Genomic DNA, 19,446 nt, shown 5'->3' on the forward strand with positions numbered 1-19,446 from the left:
CCTTGTTGGGTTTGTGCATTTGGATCTGGGATCATTTGTTTATGATAGGCCTACTGATAAAATAAACCATTAGTAGATTATTATTGTTTCTTATCCACATTCCAACAGAGACCAGATTCACATTAATATTCTTAGGGTGGTTCTTGTATTTGTTAGGGGGAGGACAGGACTAGAGACATGTCCATACAGGCAGAGTATTGTCATGTTGAGGTATACTCCTAACAAATACTTTTTCCATACTGTCAGTTAGGCTACTACAATGTTTTCTCAAAAGCTGTTTTCACAACAGCAGGTAGCCCACACCACCTAATAAGCATCTGTATTAACCACATTTAAATAAATGTTACCTTAACTGAGACGGATCAATAAAAGTGCATTTTGAAAGTCTTTCTGACAGTGTTTGAGGAGCAGAAGTTTCAAAACCAAATACCATCCTGAGGTTTGGTCCATCTTTGTTAAGAACCCACACTGAGGAACAGGGTGAAGGGCCCTGCCAGGGGATCTGAGGATGTAATTTATTTTATAACAAACTAACACAATACAATGCTGCTGTGATCCAGACAGCTGTGTTGAGTTCATGGTTAGCTCATTAGAGGCCGGTTAGCTCCATCTAGAGGACACACGGTGGAGCTACACCACCTGGTATGTTTCTGACAGTGTGTTTGTCACAGATAAGACTGGAGGCTCTGACATCACTCTGGTGTTTTTCAGACTTGGACTCTGAAGTTTTGAGACACCGGGACTGACGAGAGGCAATGACCAGCTTCTCTCCAGTTTACTCTACACAAGAAAGTGTAAAGTGTCTTTAAGTCGACCTGAAGAGACTTCAGCAGGTGAGAAAGGCCGTAACGTGAACTCCTGTTATCAGTTAAATAAATGTTCCTGAACTGTAAGTGTTTTCTTCAAATTCAATGACTATTTTGCCCAGAGAAGCAACAAGAAATGTTGGGATTAATTAGAGCAACTAGCCTATTATTTCTGTTGAACAGAAACATTACAGCAGTGGTGTAATTGTTGTATTTATGGATCATAAGTGCTGCGGAAATTGACATTATTTTTGTACTGCCTTAAAATTAATAGGTATCTAATTTATCTGTTTGTGACACACAAGGCTCTGTAGTACTTTAGTTCTAACAGCAGTTCATATGTGTAGATTTTAATCCTGGGTTCAGTCACAGTAATTATCAGGATCAGAAACTCTAAACTGAACTAAAAAGAAATGGCCTTCAATTACAGTATAATGTAAAGGTACCTTCTATTTCCTGGAAGTTTGAAACTGCTCTGCCTCAACAGTGTTCATTGGTTATAATGGTATAATGTTTTGTTTGTTTTCACAATACGTTTTCTTTATTGATACATTTTGAATTTTGGCAGGGACAAGATGGGGACAGTTGGAGAGGTCCTCTTAACGACTTTGGAGGATTTGAGAAATGAAGACTTTCAAAGATTCAAGTGGTTCCTGCAGCATATAGACACGTTTGAAAACCTCCCACGCATCCGAAGGTCTCGACTGGAGAATGCGGACAGGTTGGACACAGTGGAGCTAATGGTCCAGACCTACAGTATAAATACTATCAAAGTCACAAGAACGGTTTTGGAGAAGATTGATCGATCCGATCTGGTAGCAAATCTTGATGCCACATTCTCAAAGCCCAAAGGTAAGTCACTTAAAGCTTTAAAATTAGACGTGACAAAGATATTAAGGAGTTATTAATCAAAGGAAGGATGACTTATTTAAAGTTACCCATTCATATAAAAAGATTCTTTAGTTGTAATAGATGGGTCTCAGTTCCTGCCCCTTAATTTCTTTTGCTTATTTTTCATTGTTAAAATGTGTAGATTGAAAATGAAGAGTTTCACTTGTGATCAATGTCTGCATGCCCCATCATGAACAGAGAAATTGAAAAATAGCAACAACTCCCATGCGTCATTAGATTTTGGTTGATGATTAAACCACAGCAGAAGAAGGGGTGCAACGTGATGATGTTGTTAATCAAGTACCATTAAAACCACAAACGAAGAGGAAATAGTGATGGAAAGCTGTTTATGATCAGATTAATGAAAATGATTTGAATGATTATGCAAAATGTTTGTGGCCAGCTCAAATAATTGCGATTAGGCAATTATGTCATACTTGTGACAGGCCTAGGCATTACTCAATATCCATCTTAACCATGTATAATGAATTCTACTAATTCTCTCCTTATTCATTCAGAGATGCTCACTGGCTGCCAACTTAAACTCAAATCTGACCTGAGGGAGAAGTTTCAGTGTGTGTTTGAGGGGATCACTACAGCAGGACACCAAACCCTTCTGAACCAGATCTACACTGAGCTCTACATCCCAGTGGGATGGGTTGGAGAGGTCAATGATGAACATGAGGTCAGACAGATTGAAACAGCGTCCAGGAGACCAGACAGACCAGAAACAACCATCAGACCAGAAGACATCTTTAAAGCCCCACCTGGAAGAGACCGGCCAATCAGAAGAGTGATGACAAAGGGAATTTCTGGCATTGGGAAAACAGTCTTAACTCAGAAGTTCACTCTGGACTGGGCTGAAGGCAAAGCCAACCAGGACATACACTTCACATTTCCCTTTACTTTCAGAGAGCTGAATGTGCTGAAAGACAAAAAGTTCAGCTTGGTGGAACTTGTTCATCACTTCTTCTCTGAAACCAAAGAAGCAGGAATCTGGGCATTTGATCAGTTTGAGGTCATCTTCATCTTTGACGGCCTGGACGAATGTCGACTTCCTCTGGACTTCCACAACTTTGAGATCCTGCGTGATGTGACAAAGTCCACCTCAGTGGACTTGCTGCTGACCAACCTCATCAGAGGGACACTGCTTCCTTCTGCTCGCCTCTGGATAACCACACGACCTGCAGCGGCCAATCAGATCCCTCCTGAGTGTTTTGACATGGTGACAGAGGTCAGAGGGTTCACTGACCCACAGAAGGAGGAGTACTTCAGGAAGAGGTTCAGAGATGAGCAGCAGGCCAGAAGGATCATCTCCCACATCAAGACCTCACAAAGCCTCCACATCATGTGCTACATCCCAGTCTTCTGCTGGATCACTGCTACAGTTCTGGAGAAGCTGTTGAAGACCAGAGAGGGAGGAGAGCTGCCCAAGACCCTGACTGAGATGTACATCCACTTCCTGGTGGTTCAGGCCAAAGTGAAGAAGGTCAAGTATGATGGAGGAGCTGAGACAGATCCACACTGGAGTACAGAGGACAGGAAGATGATCAAGTCTCTGGGAAAACTGGCTTTTGAGCAGCTGCAGAAAGGAAACTTGATCTTCTATGAATCAGACCTGACAGAGTGTGGAATCGATATCACAGCAGCCTCAGTGTACTCAGGAGTGTTTACACAGATTTTTAGAGAGGAGAGAGGCCAGTACCAGGACAAGGTGTTCTGCTTCGTCCATCTGAGTGTTCAGGAGTTTCTGGCTGCTCTTCATGTCCATCTGACCTTCTCCAGCTCTGGAGTCAACCTGCTGTCAGAAAAACAGTCAAAATCCATTTGGACTAAATTGACCAGAAGGACTCCAACACCTTTCTACCACAGAGCTGTAGACATGGCCTTACAGAGTACAAATGGACACCTGGACTTGTTCCTTCGCTTTCTGCTGGGTCTTTCACTGGAGACCAATCAGTCTCTCCTACAAGGTCTGATCACAAAGATGGGCAGCAACTCAGACACCAGCCACAAAACAGTCCAGTACATCAAAAAGAAGATTGAAGAGACTCCCTCTGCAGAGAAAAGCATCAACCTGTTCCACTGTCTGAATGAAATGAATGATTGTTCTCTGGTGGAGGAGATCCACCAGTCCTTGAGATCAGGACGCCTCTCCACAGATAAACTGTCTCCTGCTCAATGGTCGGCTCTGGTCTTCATCTTACTGTCATCAGAAGTAGATCTGGACGTGTTTGACCTGAAGAAATACTCTCCTTCAGAGGAGGCTCTTCTGAGGCTGCTGCCAGTGGTCAAAGCCTCCAGTAACGCTCTGTAAGTGCTTACAGATCCATATATATGATCACTGATTTTTCTCTTTTGGTCCACCCATTTTTATATCTGTTTTTTTTCCTGCTAATTCCTCTTCAGACTGAGCAGCTGTAACCTCTCACAGAGAAGCTGTGAAGCACTGGCCTCAGTCCTCAGCTCCCAGTCCTCTAGTCTGAGACACCTGGACCTGAGTAACAACAACCTGCAGGACTCAGGAGTGCAGCTGCTGTCTGGTGGACTGGAGAGTCCACACTGTGGACTGGAAGGTCTCAGGTCAGTCTTTAGCTGTTTTGGATTTATGACATTGACCAATAATTTGCATAACATATTCACTGCCACTAGATTTCTCACAGGGCTGCTGGCCCTGTGAGAAATCTACTACTCAACAAATACGGTACATCAGTGGCTGTTGCCAAATCCCCCCTTTCTTGTTGTTCTCAGCCACAATCAGTAGAGAAAGATTTTACATGGCAAAGCTGGCATTACACCAACTAGTGATAGCTACTTTTGCCAAGCAGATTCACAAGATAAGGAAACAGCAAAATAGTTTACATAATCTGCATAATAACCATGCACATCCACATGTAGCAAGTGTTTTTCTGGCTTTACACATGGAGGAGAGGAAATGACCTGCTCAGTCCAGCTTTCGTTAAAGCCTGACCAATACTTGCTCCACAGGTGGACTGGGAAATAAATTAATACTTGGACTGATCCACTGGTACTGTTCACAGCAGACTGAATCAATGAAGTACAAATAAATAAAGAGGTGAGGGCTGATTGAACATAGACTCACATGCTCTAATCTACACAGTGCATACCAAAACAAAGAACCAGAGAAGATACATTAAGGAGGTGTGGCTGATCAGAGGAGTTTTTAAAATATTTTTTTAACCAGGTAACTCATTAAGAACAAATTGGTAATTACAATGGCGACCTGGGGATGGAGGCAACTTATTCATTGTATCTTTACATGGAAAATATCTGTTTGCAGCTGTATTCTTGTTTAAAACACTGACAATTTGAAATAGCCTATTTGTAAAATGTTGAGTATTTGAATATTTTTCTTTTTTAATTCCTCTTCAGACTGAGTGGCTGTAAACTCTCAGAGAGAAGCTGTGAAGCTCTGGCCTCACTCTTCAGCTCCCAGTTCTCTTTCCTGAGAGAGCTGGACCTGAGCAACAACAACCTGCAGGACTCAGGAGTGAAACTATTGTCTATAGGACTGGGGAGTCCACACTGCAGACTGGAAGGTCTCAGGTCAGAATTCATCTCTTTTTTAACAGTCAAGTTAAATATTAAGGCTTTTCATTTCATTTCATTGTTTAGTGAGGTAATAATGTTGAACTAAGAGGTGATTTTTGACATGAAATGTTTAAATACGTCACTACTGTGATGTAGCATTCACTTAATCAAGTCAACAAGGATGACAAGCATTTACACTGTCAGTGAGGTGGTGTTTATGTGTGTGTTCAGTCTGTCAGGCTGTCAAGTCACAGAGGAATGCTGTGCTTCTCTGGCCTCAGCTCTGAGCTCCAACCGCTCCCACCTGCGAGAGCTGGACCTGAGCTACAATCATATAGGAGACTCAGGAGTGAAGCTGTTGTCCCGTGGACTGGAGGATCCAGACTGGAGACTGGACACTCTCAGGTATATTCAGACAACAAGAACTCAGCCTCTGGAAGTCTATCTCCTTTCTTGTCTTTCATTTTACTCTCTCCATCCGTCATCTAGAAATACGTCTTATTGTTCTTTACACTGACTTTAGAACTTTTGTGTTCATCTCTTCAGGGTTGGGGCACAGAAAGTGATTAAAGCTTCCAGAGACAAAACCTGTGAGTACGGACACATCTGTTCAACAATCTGCTTTCAATACAATCTGTCTGAGCATGTGCTCATTTCCTCACCAAAGTATTTACACATCAGATTTAGTGTGACCTCCTGAAAACATCTTTATAGTTTATTAAAGAACCTTCGGCCGTGTTTGGCATGAGGATATCTGGATCCTTAAAGTCTAGGCAGGTTCTGCATTTGAAGGGCGGAATTTATGCTTGAGCTGCCAGCACAGGGTTACCACATGGTCAAATGGATTTTGAAGAAGATAGACTGTCAAGATGTTTTCAAATACTGAAATGTTGCCCTTCTTATGATGCCACTAAAGATTGAACCATGTAACTCGTGTTTAATGATGAAGAACTTGTGCTGGTTAAAGCTCAAATGCTTGTTGTTCATTCCTAACTCAGACTAGACAGTACTGACACAATTTTAAAATATTGTTGAGGGTGTGATCGCTGAATGAATCAAAAAGTACAATATATTTTATTACATTTTACTTTATTGTTTCACAAAGACAGATTGTTGGTAGATTGGTCTGTTATTTACTCATGTTTACAATGAAACAAAATATGAATTTTAACTCAATGATTTTCATACTTCGTAAACATTCTCAGTGAGTTTGCAGCCTCCTGCTGTGGAAGGTGAGGAGGGCTCACAGGGTTCATCATCATCACTGAATGAAGCTGCAGCTGGTGAGTTTCACTGAATAAAGACAGATACCATTTTCCTGTACATTACAGTCTGAGTTGACACAGTAGCAGATATTTGTACCAGCTGCTCAGGTTGACTCAGACCTGAGGACGAGTAAACACTGATTTCTGACACCTGTTGTGTCTTGTCCTCCCATCAGGTGGCGCCGATGACAAACAGGAGACAAACACAGTGGAGACAAACCCAGAGTTGTCTGAGGACAACTCAAAGCTGATGAAGGTGAGAGATGAACCAGTGTACCAATATTTCATGGGAATAAATGGGAATTGAGATTTTTTTTAAAACAAAGGGTAGTTTTTGCCATCACCTTTATGTTATGTGTGGCATCATCTCTGACCTTTCATCACTGAATACATGTTCTTTCCAATCACAGACTTCATCATCGTTTATGCCTGTGCTGCGAAATGAATCTACACAAATCTCATACAGGTAATCTTATAATAAAATTATAGAGACTGTTCGTATATTGTTGTCCTGCTCCCTGATTATATGTCTGTCACAACTCTGTGGTCATACAGGATGGTTGAAAACACCTTGATCTATTGAAGAATAGAGAAAAACAAAGTTGCAGACATCCCTCTGCCGGGTTACAGTCTATGACTGGACTGGACAGTACTTCTGCCCTCTGTATTCTCCGATGTAAGAGTGTAACAGGTTTGTGGTGGTAATTCAGTCCCCTATGCTCTACAGCTACAGGTGTCCTGGTCCAGGTGGGTTCCGGTGTACATCGACCGAACTTGTGTTTGTCATGGCGAAGGAGGCGGAGCTCCTCTACAGACCTGTCCAGTGGAACAATTCTCTGCTCGGATCATATAGAATGATACCTGCGGGGCCACTGTTTGAAATCCAGTGTCGACAGGATGCCATCTGCCAGCTCCACATCCCACACCATGAAACAGAGGAAGGTGAGACATGATTGTGGTTTGTCTAAGCAGTGATAAATCTCCATGGTCCTGTTAGTTCCCCCTATAGGCTGCAGTCTCACACCCTGCCACTTGTTGATAGTGATGTAGATGTTTGAACTCAAAGGCCACAGTCTGGACAGATTTTAACTGTCAAACAGGAGAAGCTGTTGGGCTTTAGGAGAATTTGATTTCCTCAGTGCCTCTTGGTCCCTTTGGTAACTCGTTGTGGGATTGGGGGCTAATGATCCTGCTGGAGCTTGAAGGTCCACAAGAGTGATCATATGCACTGTCGTAGATCAAATATTGAGGTTTTATCGCTGCGAAATTTAGATTTTGGTTTCCTTACAGATGTGCAGAACTTCTACTAGCTATAGAAAGTCATCATGCTCAGATGTTGAATGTGTGTGTGTTTTCACAGCTCTGCTCTCTGAAAACCTGCTGACTGTCGTTCACTTTACTGATGTTGGACAGAACATCCTTATGCCGCTGAAGATCACCAGCAGTCACGTCATCGTTGAAGTCTCTAATCTCTCCCAGTGTGGCGTAGTCCGGCTTGTGGAGGTTTTAAAACGTTTTTTGAAAAATATGAACGCAATTAACAGCCAAATCTTGCTGTTCCTCAGTCCACCAAAGGCAAAAACACAGAACCTCAACATGCTTCTCCTGCCAAGCAACACCCCCCTGGAAGAGGTAAAGACTCATGCAGTGTTGCAGCTCTCCAAAGAGCAGCCCGTCACCTGATGAAATGGTATTTTCTACAATGTTTTTTGTGGTTTTATTTCTGAAGCTCAATGAAACCCAGGTTACCTCACTAAAGTTGAGGACACAGTCGTGCCAGTGCTGACTGGTGAAGACTAGGCCCGACTGTGAATCGTTGGTATAATTGAGGGAAAGAATTGTGTAGTCTGTCCCCAGCTTAAGATGGACACGACATTACAGCTCAGTATATCCCGGACCCTCACACAGCCAACTAACCTGAGGATGCTGGAAGAATTATGTATGAAAGAGAAAGTCTGTGATATTGAAGATAAACCATGTTGACAATGTTTTTTATTCTCTCAAGGTGACCATAAAACAACAGAATTGTACGTACATATCAGTGCCCTCCCAGTGTGAACTCATCGAAGACAGATATTACTCTGTTCGCTGTCCAGAGGCCCTTCAAATACAGCCTAAGGTAAGTATTTCTGAAGTTATAGTTATTTTTTAAATGAAATGTTGCAATGCAATGTGCTGATAGGATGATAGGAAAGCTTATTTTAGTTTACTCTGGATACTGTTGAAACACTGACTACGGGCAGCTGTGGCTCAAGGGGTAGAGTGGGTTGTCCACTAACTGGAAGGTCGGTGGTTGTCGAAGTGTCCTTGGGCAAGACACTGAACCCACACTTGTCCCCAATGTGTCCATTGGGTGTATGAATGTGTGTGAATGGTTAGATTCTCACGCTGTGCCTAGCACTGTATAAATGTGTGTGTGAAAGGGTGAATGTGACCTACAGTGTAAAGCGCTATGAGTGGCCTGAGAGACTAGAAAAGGCCTATATAAGTGCAAGTCCATTTACCATTTACTGCTGCTGCTTTTCAGAGAGCAAAGTTTTACCGGGATGCTGGATCAAATTACTACCCGTTGTTTGAGATCCGCCTGCCGACAGGCACAGAACAAGCGACTATCACGGTTCTAGATGAAACGGATTCAGACGTCTGGAGTCACGAAGTCGACCTGACTGGTACAGTCCTCATGCCTACCTGTCCACTATATCATTATACTATAAAGGGTGTTCAACAACCCATTGGTGAGGTAATTGATCACTAATGACTGTTGGTCAGTGTCGCTGATCTGAGAGATGTGGAAACCAGAGTGTATGTGTGTTTATACACACAAAGTAGTTTTGCACTACTTTGCACTATAAATGTACATTTCTATATAGTGCTGCCATGTGGAGCTGCTAAAAACTGATCTTCACAGTGAATGTTGGTGACAATGTTGACCGTGACAATATATGATTTTATTCTATTCTACACACTCACCCTCAGACAAATGTGTCAACACCTACTTTTTTGATCAATTTACAGGTCTTCCTCCGGCATGGAATCCAACTTGCCCAACAGGGACTCCAAGCCTCCCAGCTGCCACTCAGAGTGTCCAACCGTGGACTCCATCTGTCCTGGCATGGCCTCCTCATATCCAACCATGGACTCAGAGTGTCCCAGCAGGGACTCACGGTGTCCAACCATGGTTTCCATGTGTCCCGGCATGGCCTCCAAATATCCAACCATGGACTCAGAGTGTCCCAGCAGGGACCCCATGTTTCCCAACAGGGACTCCGAGTCTCCCAGCAGGGACTCAGAGTGTCCAACCGTGGACTCAGAGTGCCCCAGCAGGGACTCAGAGTGTCCAACCGTGGACTCAGAGTGTCCAACCTTGGACTCAGAGTGCCCCAGCAGGGACTCAGAGTGTCCAACCGTGGACTCAGAGTGCCCCAGCAGGGACCCCATGTTTCCCAACAGGGACTCCGAGTCTCCCAGCAGGGACTCAGAGTGTCCAACCATGGACTCAGAGTGCCCCAGCAGGGACTCAGAGTGTCCAACCGTGGACTCAGAGTGCCCCAGCAGGGACTCAGAGTGTCCAAACGTGGACTCAGAGTGTCCCAGCAGGGACTCAGAGTGTCCAACCGTGGACTCAGAGTGCCCCAGCAGGAACTCAGAGCGACCAATCAGATCAGAAGCTGAGATCTATTAGGACAGAGTTCATAAAAAGAGTGAGTGATCCTGTTCTAAAATCACTGCTGGACGAACTCCTCCAGTTGAAGGTGTTGGCTCAGAGAGAATATGACTCTCTTCAGAAAGAGAGCGACAAGGAAGACAAAGCTGCAAAGCTGCTGAGAATGGTGCTCGACAAAGAAGAAAGTGCAGCTCTGATCAAAGCTCTCTGTAAGGAGGACGAGTGTCTGGCAACAAAGCTGAAGCTGATGTGAAGGAGAAATGGTGCGTACAGTATGTCCAACATTACCACATACAGTATTTCATTCTAAACTTTTAGAACATATGGTCAGATGTTTTTGGACAGTGTCATCAATTTGTAATCAGACCATTGACTGACATGGCTGGACATTGCTTGTGCCTTTTTTATATTAAGAAGCAGATATGAAACGTCCGGGAATTTTCTGTGTGCAGTCCAGAGAGGTGTTGCTGCAACTGAAGGAAGCCTCCATAGTGCTTTCAGTCTGGGATCAATAATCTACCTCATTCTGTGCCATCAGGAAATAAATAAACACTTGACTGACAAAGCATTTTCAATTGCTGGGAACCTCAACCACTGAACAACCACTAAGTATGAAAAACTGTTCTTGTTGTATGGAAGATCAATGACAGAGGAGTGAATCTTCTCCGTATGGAGCTGGACTCTGTACCTGTGTGAGATATGTGGATCTGGAGAGACTGAGATTAATATGATGTGTCCAAAGTGAAGCAACTTGCTTCTTCTATTTTGCACCATTTATATTTATATTTGTATTTTTTTATTAAAAAACATGAACTGAATAAAACTGTCAATTGTTATTTGGATTTTTTTTTAAATTGTATTTCATGTTCTTTAGTTTGTAAGTAGTGTAAGTAGGCCATAAAGAAAAAATACAGCTAGTTGATAAAGTATAGTGACAGTAATAGTATAAAAACATGTTGTCAGCCATAAAATGTAAATGGGGTAAATTTCCTCAACATACATCACTGTGTTCTTATATATATACTGTATCTTTTCTATTGACCTTCAGGGCCACCGTAGGAAATGATGAATACATGAGTCCAAATAAAAAGCAGCTGCAGCTGGTTTTAATGTTTCTGTTGTGATCCAGACACTTTAGAAGAGCACAACAAGAGCAACAAAAAACAAACAAAAAAACATTGTTAAATTCAGGAACAAAAATAAATGACAGTTCATCTGTTCTGACATCTACAAATAAAGAATCAATAACGATTAAGACAATTATGACACAAAAAGCATAAACATTAAGTATCTTGCACTTGATTGATATGTGTAAAGGAACAAACTGTTCTCCCTTCATGGTTGAGACTGACTGATGCTCAGCAGCTCAGTGTCTCCATGTTGTTAACACGAGATGGAAGCAACAGGCCGACGGCGTGATGCAGAAGAAGCTATTTGGAAAAATATTCTGAATTCTATTTAATAAACTACACATTGTGAAGTATTAGCCAATCATACCTAACTCATTTATGAAGCATTATACAGTAATTTATAAACACAGTAACTACATGCCTCTGGATTAATAAAATAATCTATAATGTATTTTCACTCTGCATAAATAATGGATTTACATACCAGTTACTTAGGAGATGTCAGTGGTTCGTAAAATAATTTATAAAGTGTCAGTAAACGTTGAAAAAACCATTTAGATCAACGTTGATGCTGCACTTTAACATGAACTAATGGTCAGTGAGTGAGTTCTTAGATGTTTTATTATGGATGAGCTCATTAATCCAGAGTTAAACATTTGTAACTGTTTTTATAAATTAGTAGGCTATCAATGTAGGAAGAATGCTTTATATGTGCTATACGTATCTATTGTGTAGTGATTATAGAGTATTTTTGCCAATCCATTGATCAAAATTGTATTTTATTTTATTTCTATTTAAAATAACTTCAATTTGACTCATTAATTTTGAAGCAATATGACGAATCATGGATTGACTGTCAGGATTTCTGTTCCATAATTTAGCAGGAGGAGTTGGTGGATTTTGTGGGCGAACACTTTCCCTCTATCCACGTTGGTCTGCTGCTTTCATTCACGCCTCTTCTACAAAAAACCTTCTATTATTTCTAATATGTTCTCTCCACTGAAACGACCACGTGGAAGACACTGTATCTGTTGCCGTGAGTGACGGACAAGCTCCATCCCACCAAAGTCCTGAGAGTCACATCAGCGTTAAAATGTTCATGGACTGAGTGATGAACATCTGGAGTCGGGGATATAGTAACATCTGTGTGAGAGAATCATACAACACTCAAACAAATTTTAAAAAATCAACATCCAATGATGGCACTTGATCAGAACTGATAATTCAAACAATTAAAAACAGCTGATTTTCCCGTTATTTCTTGCTTTTTCACGATGTCACAGTTTAAACAGTGGTGTATGAGCTGTAATTAATCACTTCCCTATTGTTAATAACCCATTTCCTAATGCTGAATAGATCAGTTATAAGACATTGATCAGAAAAGATTTGTAGTGACATAAATATGTAAGAAATGATAAAGAGTCTGTTTGATTAAAATCTAATATAATCAATTAACTGCTCTAATTGTTGACTCAGGATTTTACACTTTGTCATAACTCGTCAGGTCATTAATCATCTTCTATGAAGCAATAATAAATGATTTATTAACAGCAACAAAGCCAATATTGGACAGTGGTCATGTAGGATTTCACAGATTGTGCTTAATGGACACAAAGAGAGAGAAAAAATACATTAAAAAAAAAGAAAAGAAATATTCAGTGTTTGTTAAACATTTCAGTTCAGGTCCCTCAGTTTAGTGTTTAGATGCAGTTAACACTTGTAATAAATGGTTTAAGTGTTTATCAAAGTTTAAAGTATTTATTCCATTTGTTTTTTATAATTCCACTGCAGCCACCAACCAGTCGTTACATCTTTATTATGCAGATAAATAAACCAGTTATTACATGTTGTTTTACTGATTATAAAGGTAAACGAGGGACTTGTAAAGTGTCGCACGCCTCAATCTGATTTTAATTATTTTTAAATATTGAATGTAAATGTACATAACTTCAAAATAAAAGTGATCAGAGTGGAGATAAGTTTGTGGACGGAGCTGCACTTTCTCTCTCTGGGTGAATGTCTGAGTCTGCAGAGTGCGACCGGACAAGATGACGCTTCAGACCACAGCAGCTGCACACGTCACATCTGGAGGACGAGGTTCAGCTGTCCACATCTGGAGGACGAGGTTCAGCTGTCCACATCTGGAGGACGAGGTTCAGCTGTCCACATCTGGAGGACGAGGTTCAGCTGTCCACATCTGGAGGACGAGGTTCAACAGTCCACATGTGGACTGGACGTGGTGAACGAACGCTGGTGACCTCGGCGACCCCGCTAACACTCAAATATCTCAACAACTCTTTAATCATCTGCCATGAAAATTAGGAGTTGTGGGTAATTTCCAGAGCTGCAACTATTGATTATCTTCACACCAAATCATATTGATTAACAAACAGATGATGAAAATGCTCAGATTTCTGCTCAATGAATGACTTCGATGATCAGTAGGTTCTACAGGAAGTAGAAGTTTCCATGTTCAGGAAGCTTCAGCGAGCTCGTTAACCAGCTGTTCATCCAGCTGTGCCGGAGCAGACAACGCTGCATCATCATCATCATCGTCATCATCGTCATCATCGTTCAGCTAAATGCTAAAAGCACCGTGAGCTACAACAGGAAGCGGAGGCGGACAGGAAACTGTTGAGAATCAGAACGAGCTGAGCAGCCGAGGTCAAAACGATCGATCAATGATCAATACATCAGATTGATATGGATTTCGCATAACCAGGTTTGGTTTCCATCTCAATGAAGCAGAGGTTGTCGAACTCTGTTAAAGGTGCTGCAGAGTGTCTTTGTGTGTGTGTCTGTGTGTGTGTGTGTGTGTTGGCACCGTCTGATGCTGTTTCCTTTTTTTTTTTTTTTGCATTTTGGGAAGTTCAGTTTCTCCATCCAAGAGTCAAGAGTGTGTGTGAGACACATGAAAGCATCGCAGGAGCTTCTCTGTGTGTGTGTGTGTGTGTGTGTGTGTGTGTGTGTGTGTGTTAAGACAGGACATCCAGCGTGACAGTTCCTCTTTGTTTCGTCAGAATGGCGACGGCCTGTTCGTGTGTGACTCCCTGCAGACTCTCTCCGTTCACCGACAGGATCTGATCGCCTCGTTTCAGACGCCCGTCCACCGCCGCCGCCCCCTGAAACACACACACACACACACACACACACACACACACCTGCTATCATAGTGTTTATGTTTATTTGCACGATTATAAAAGCAACAATAAAATTTTTTAAAAAATTTAAATTGAAAAAAAGACATTACGGGCTTATATTTAAACCTCACCTATAAAGCAATTGCACAAATAACAAAGCAAAACAAACAAAAGAAACATTAATATATCTTGAACAGCATTATGAACAAAATAATACAAAATAGAATGAAATAAAGGAGAAAAAAAATACATATATATATATACACATATACTGTATATATACACATACATAAACACATAAACACATAATAATAGGAACAAACGAACCAAAAAACAAAACAGATTACAAAGTTTTACAAAAAGTCAGTATCATATGTAACAATGTTTTGTGATCAGAGCATTTTTTAGTCTCGATTTGAATCTGGGTAAATTTAGAGAATTAGTGAATAAATGCATATTTTTGTTCCATAACTGGGCTCCACGGTGTCTTATTGAAAACTGTCTACGAGATGTATGATACAAAGGTAGGTATAGGTTTGATATTGATTTGTCTAGAGGAATATTTGATGAACCTGAGAAGTACAAATGAATGCATAGGAGCTGCTCAGGAGCTGTTAGCGTAGCTTAGCACAAACACTTGGAGTGGGTGGAAACTGTTAGCGTGGCTGTCGGAGGTCCTGACCTTGCTGAAGACGGTCTTGACGTAGATGGGCAGGTCTCCATGTGGACTCCCAAACCCCCCGACGATGCTGAAGCCCAGACCCTCAGAGCCTTTCTCCAGAGTGATGATGTGGGGCCGTGAACCCCTGAGGGAGGGGGGCAGATTCAGGTTAAAGGGATAGTTCAACATTTTGTCAAATTAGCCCATTGCCATAATCCCTATAGTCATAGCAGTAGGTTTGTTACCCTGTCGGGCTAACGAGAGAGTGGAGGAAACTAATGTGCCGCCAGAGCTCGCGGATCCTATGTTGAGTGACCTGTCTGACTCCCTGCTCAGCCAGGGGCATGACAGTTCCCCGTCGTCAGTTACAGTTGTTAAGGAGGACAGAGTGAACAATGTTAGGGGAGATCAGGGGCAGCAAGGAGTGGATCCCAGAGAAGGCACCAGTGAGGGGGCTGAGAATGAGGAGCAAGTACTGAGAGTAGGAACTGAGGAGGTCCCTCTGAACAGCGAGTCACTGGAGCGTAGCGGGAGGACCCTTCGTTAAAGCATGCACTAAGACTAGCAGTGACAGTGCAGGAAGCTAGAGAAGTGCCTAAGTGCTATTTTCTTCGAGATGATGTGCTTTGTAGGAAGTGGAGACCCCCTACTAGACCTGCAGATGCCTACTGGGCCACCCTGGAACAGGTGGTTTTGCCCCAGAGTTACAGACAGGAGGTGTTGAGACTAGCTCATGAGTCTGGGCTTGGTAGGCACCTTGGTTCCAAGAAAACCATGGACAAGATTTGTCGTCATTTCTTTTGGCCTAGTATTCGGAAGGATGTGAAGAGATTCTGCCAGTGTTGCAGTACCGGTAGCTCCTCTACAACCTCTGCCTGTGGAGGAGGAACCATTTGCACACATAATGGTTGACTGTGTAGGGCCGTTGCCAAAGTCTGAGAGGGGAAATGAGTATCTTTTGACAGAACAGGTGGTTGACCCAAAGCAGCCTGGAGATGTTTTGAGCTATGTGTCGTCTTTCAGGGCCAAGTTGCAGTCAGCGGGTGAGGCAGCTAGGAAGCACCTGTTTGCCAGCAAGGTTCGCCTGAAAGTCAGATACGACCGAAAAGCTGTGGTGAGACAGTTTGACCCAGGGGATGTCGTTGTAGTTTTGAACTCTGGTCCAAAGGGACCCCTGGAACCAGGATTTATGGGTCCATATAGGGTTTTGAAGAGAGTCGGTGAGTTAAACTATATTGTGAGCACCCCAGATAGAAGGTCGAAGACACGGCTGTGTCATGTGAATGTACTTGAGGCTTACAAGAGTCCTGTAGCGACGGTGTGCTGTGCCATGCCAGTTTGGACTGATGCTGGTGAGGTTGGAAACTGTGAAGATGTGTCAGTGAGCGCTCCAGAAGTGGTTAGTGCCAGGCTGTGCAATACTGAGGTTTAACTGAGCCATACAATCTCCAAGTGAAGCATATTGCAGGCAAGAACAACGTCTTTGTAGATGCCCTGTCCGGAGGAAAGGAGGATTTTGATGTTTTATGTGAGAGTTGAGTGAACCTAATTTGCAAGAAAATTTATAGGTGAATGTCTAAGGACAGTGGAGAAGAAAAAGGGAAAAAAGGAAGAAAAATAGAGAAAGGAATCTGTTATATGTTGTCCAGTGTGTGTTTTTTCTTTTTCTTTCTTGTTTATGGAGGCGAGGAATGTTACGATCACTTTCGTAGTTTAGAACGGAGGGGCAGCCATATTGTGTAATGTTTTGATTGGTTGCCTGGCTACCTGTCCGCTTAAGTCTGACGTGAGCGGAAGGAGCAAGGGATGCTGTGGGAGCCGCGTGGAGACGAGGCTGCAGCCCCGCTGAGTAGTCAAGGGAACTTGACGATGAGAAAGGACACGTTTCACCTCAAGAGTGATTTATCGTTTAGTTATTGTTTCGTCTAAACACAAATGAACTGACAAAGCCACGACTGCGTGACGACGGACGGAGGTCGATACTCGCAGGACGCTGGAGCTGGTGGCCGACGGTGCCACTGCAGCAGGACGCCGGTCTGCCCGGGAAGCCTCGCCGGCCGAGCTACAGGTGATGACCGTGAAGCAACCAGTGAGTCAAACATTGGGCGATATGGCAGCAAATTCCCACCAGACTCCAGGGTTTTAGTAATAGAAATATGTGCACCTGTGTCCGCCCTGAAGCCTAGACTTGTTAGAGCCTTGGTTGTGAAATTTAACTTGCCAGGGTGGCGCGTGGTCACGACATTTCAAAACCAAAGTCTAGATATGTGAAGAGTTACAAGGACCTCTCTGCTCTCCTTTTGAAAACTCTACAAGAAGTTGGACATCAGTATCCCTTCCCAGACCCATATTTCCTGGCTCTACTACTGTTCTGGCCAAGTCCTACACAAGAAAACACAGACCAGGGGCCTCATTTATCAAAGAGGGTGTAAAACTGCTACTAAATATTTGCGTACGGCAAAAAGACGAAAATGGCGTACACCATAAATATTTACACCTTTTTCAGATCAATCAAACTGTGCGTACGCACAACTCTCCGCAATAAATCACACCGGACCCAAGAATGGTGCACACGTGAACACACCTCTTACTCCACCCCCGGAACGCCTATATACAACTATATATGGTCAGCACGTGCATATTTAATTAGCTATGTGCTCTCTGTGGCGCAGCAACTTTTGTGACAACAAAGTGACAACGGAGACAACGGGCGGAGGGCGGGGGAAAGAAGCGGAACTTCTCCGCTTCTCCGAAAGCAGATAGGGGCAATAAATCAGTCAGAAAAATGATCTTGCATTTTAATAAGCTACAATAAAAACAAAAACCTCCCAAATCTCAACAAAAGGGAGCAGAAAGAAGAAGAATCTTATGTAATCTGCCCCTTTATCCCAGAAAATCTTTTTTTTTTTTTTCTTTTTACCTAGATGTTAAAACAATGTAGGAAGCAGGACGATAGTTACCATTACTTTGCACGCCTTTCCACTACACAGTTACAGCTCTACTGGACTCGGTTTAGGTCATTTTCCATTACAGCTGAGTCCTTCACAGTTCCTCCTCAGGGCCGCGTTGTCTCACTCTTTATTCTCTCGTCAGCTCCAAACACACGTGCACCTCGTTAACTCAGGTGACAGAATAATAACAGTCTCAGTAGCTGCAGATCAGTGTGCGCTGCTGTCGATGTGTTTTTAAACTTGGATGGTTTGATCCTTGTCAGACGTCACACATAGCCTAATCAAAAAAGCAAAATCCTCAATCCGCTCTGTTTATCAATTAACATAGAGCCTAGTGTTATTATAGAGCGGGTTGGATTGCCAGCATCAACGGTCCACCACTACCACAATTACTTACGGAGAAAAGTGCGTACGCACAAAACGAGGGGAAAATGGCGTAAAAAAAGGTGTATCCACAATGATACGCAATTTTCTCCGCCAAATTTGGGATTTATCAAACCAAAACCTGACGGGAAAAAGTGCAGACATTTACACCCATTTTGACCCTGGCGTACCGTGATTTAAGCCTTTTCTGAGGAACAGGAGGAATTGGCGACACCGTTGCTGAGTCAGAGAACTGCAGTGTGAGAGGGAGAGAGGAGCGGAGTACATTTAGAAGAGCACAGAGGATTTTTTTTAAAGTAATTGACCCTTCGCGTAAGCCCCGCCCCCTTGGTTACTGTTGCTACGCCGGGCAAGCTTTCACTCCCAGCCATTCTCCTGGCAGTATTTGGTATCGATTTCAAAGGAAATATCAGCAAATTTCTGGATAAACTGTTGTGAGATAATAGAGAGAAGAAGTCACAAAGATCATTCAGAGTTTTCAGTGACGTGTGACTCGTGCAGGAGGATAAAACATCTGTTCAACGACACGACTGGACAATGTACAGAGCAGCAGTAAGGACTGGTCATTTTACCGTCTATCAACCCACCAAGACTTAGGTCATCTCACTGGTCATGAAACGTTGTCAAACTGCAAGTTTTTGGGCGATTGTGAACCACATACAGCTTTGGCTGCAGTTTTTTTTTTCTCACACCGCTGTATCAGTCAGTGAAAGCAGTCCCTGCCTGGAGGATCCCTCGCCTAAAAGCCCAGGTAAAAGACCTAACAGCCCAGGTAAAAGCCCTAAAAGCCCAGGTAAAAGACCTAACAGCCCAGGTAAAAGCCCTAAAAGTACAGCTGTCATTTCGGAGGTGAACATATGGTTATCTCCATATTTACACTTGCTCAAGTCGAAAAAAAAGTCCGCTCGTATCTGAACATCTCTATATTGCTGCTGCCGCCGCCGCCACCGCCGTAGTAGCAGCAGCAACAACAACATCCTTCTCTACAAACAAATGTTTTTC

General features: G+C 42.8%; 1 protein-coding gene across 1 annotated transcript; it reads left to right on the forward strand.

Annotated features, from left to right (window-relative positions):
* The first annotated feature begins 734 nt into the window (after window positions 1-734).
* LOC146989341 (uncharacterized) lies at window positions 735-10,550 on the forward strand. The gene is made up of 15 exons (XM_085775259.1): window positions 735-833; window positions 1,375-1,658; window positions 2,216-4,010; window positions 4,107-4,280; window positions 5,091-5,264; window positions 5,481-5,654; window positions 5,796-5,839; window positions 6,455-6,532; window positions 6,691-6,770; window positions 6,925-6,980; window positions 7,242-7,456; window positions 7,875-8,146; window positions 8,520-8,633; window positions 9,042-9,183; window positions 9,530-10,550. The coding sequence occupies exons 2-15, from the start codon at window positions 1,382-1,384 to the stop codon at window positions 10,429-10,431; spliced, it is 4,497 nt and encodes a 1,498-aa protein (XP_085631385.1). The 5' UTR covers window positions 735-833; window positions 1,375-1,381; the 3' UTR covers window positions 10,432-10,550.
* Window positions 10,551-19,446: the final 8,896 nt, after the last annotated feature.

Source organism: Trachurus japonicus, chromosome 4, assembly GCF_045865225.1.
Source record: "Trachurus japonicus isolate A0001 chromosome 4, Traja_1.0".
NCBI classification, from domain to species: Eukaryota; Metazoa; Chordata; class Actinopteri; order Carangiformes; family Carangidae; genus Trachurus; species Trachurus japonicus.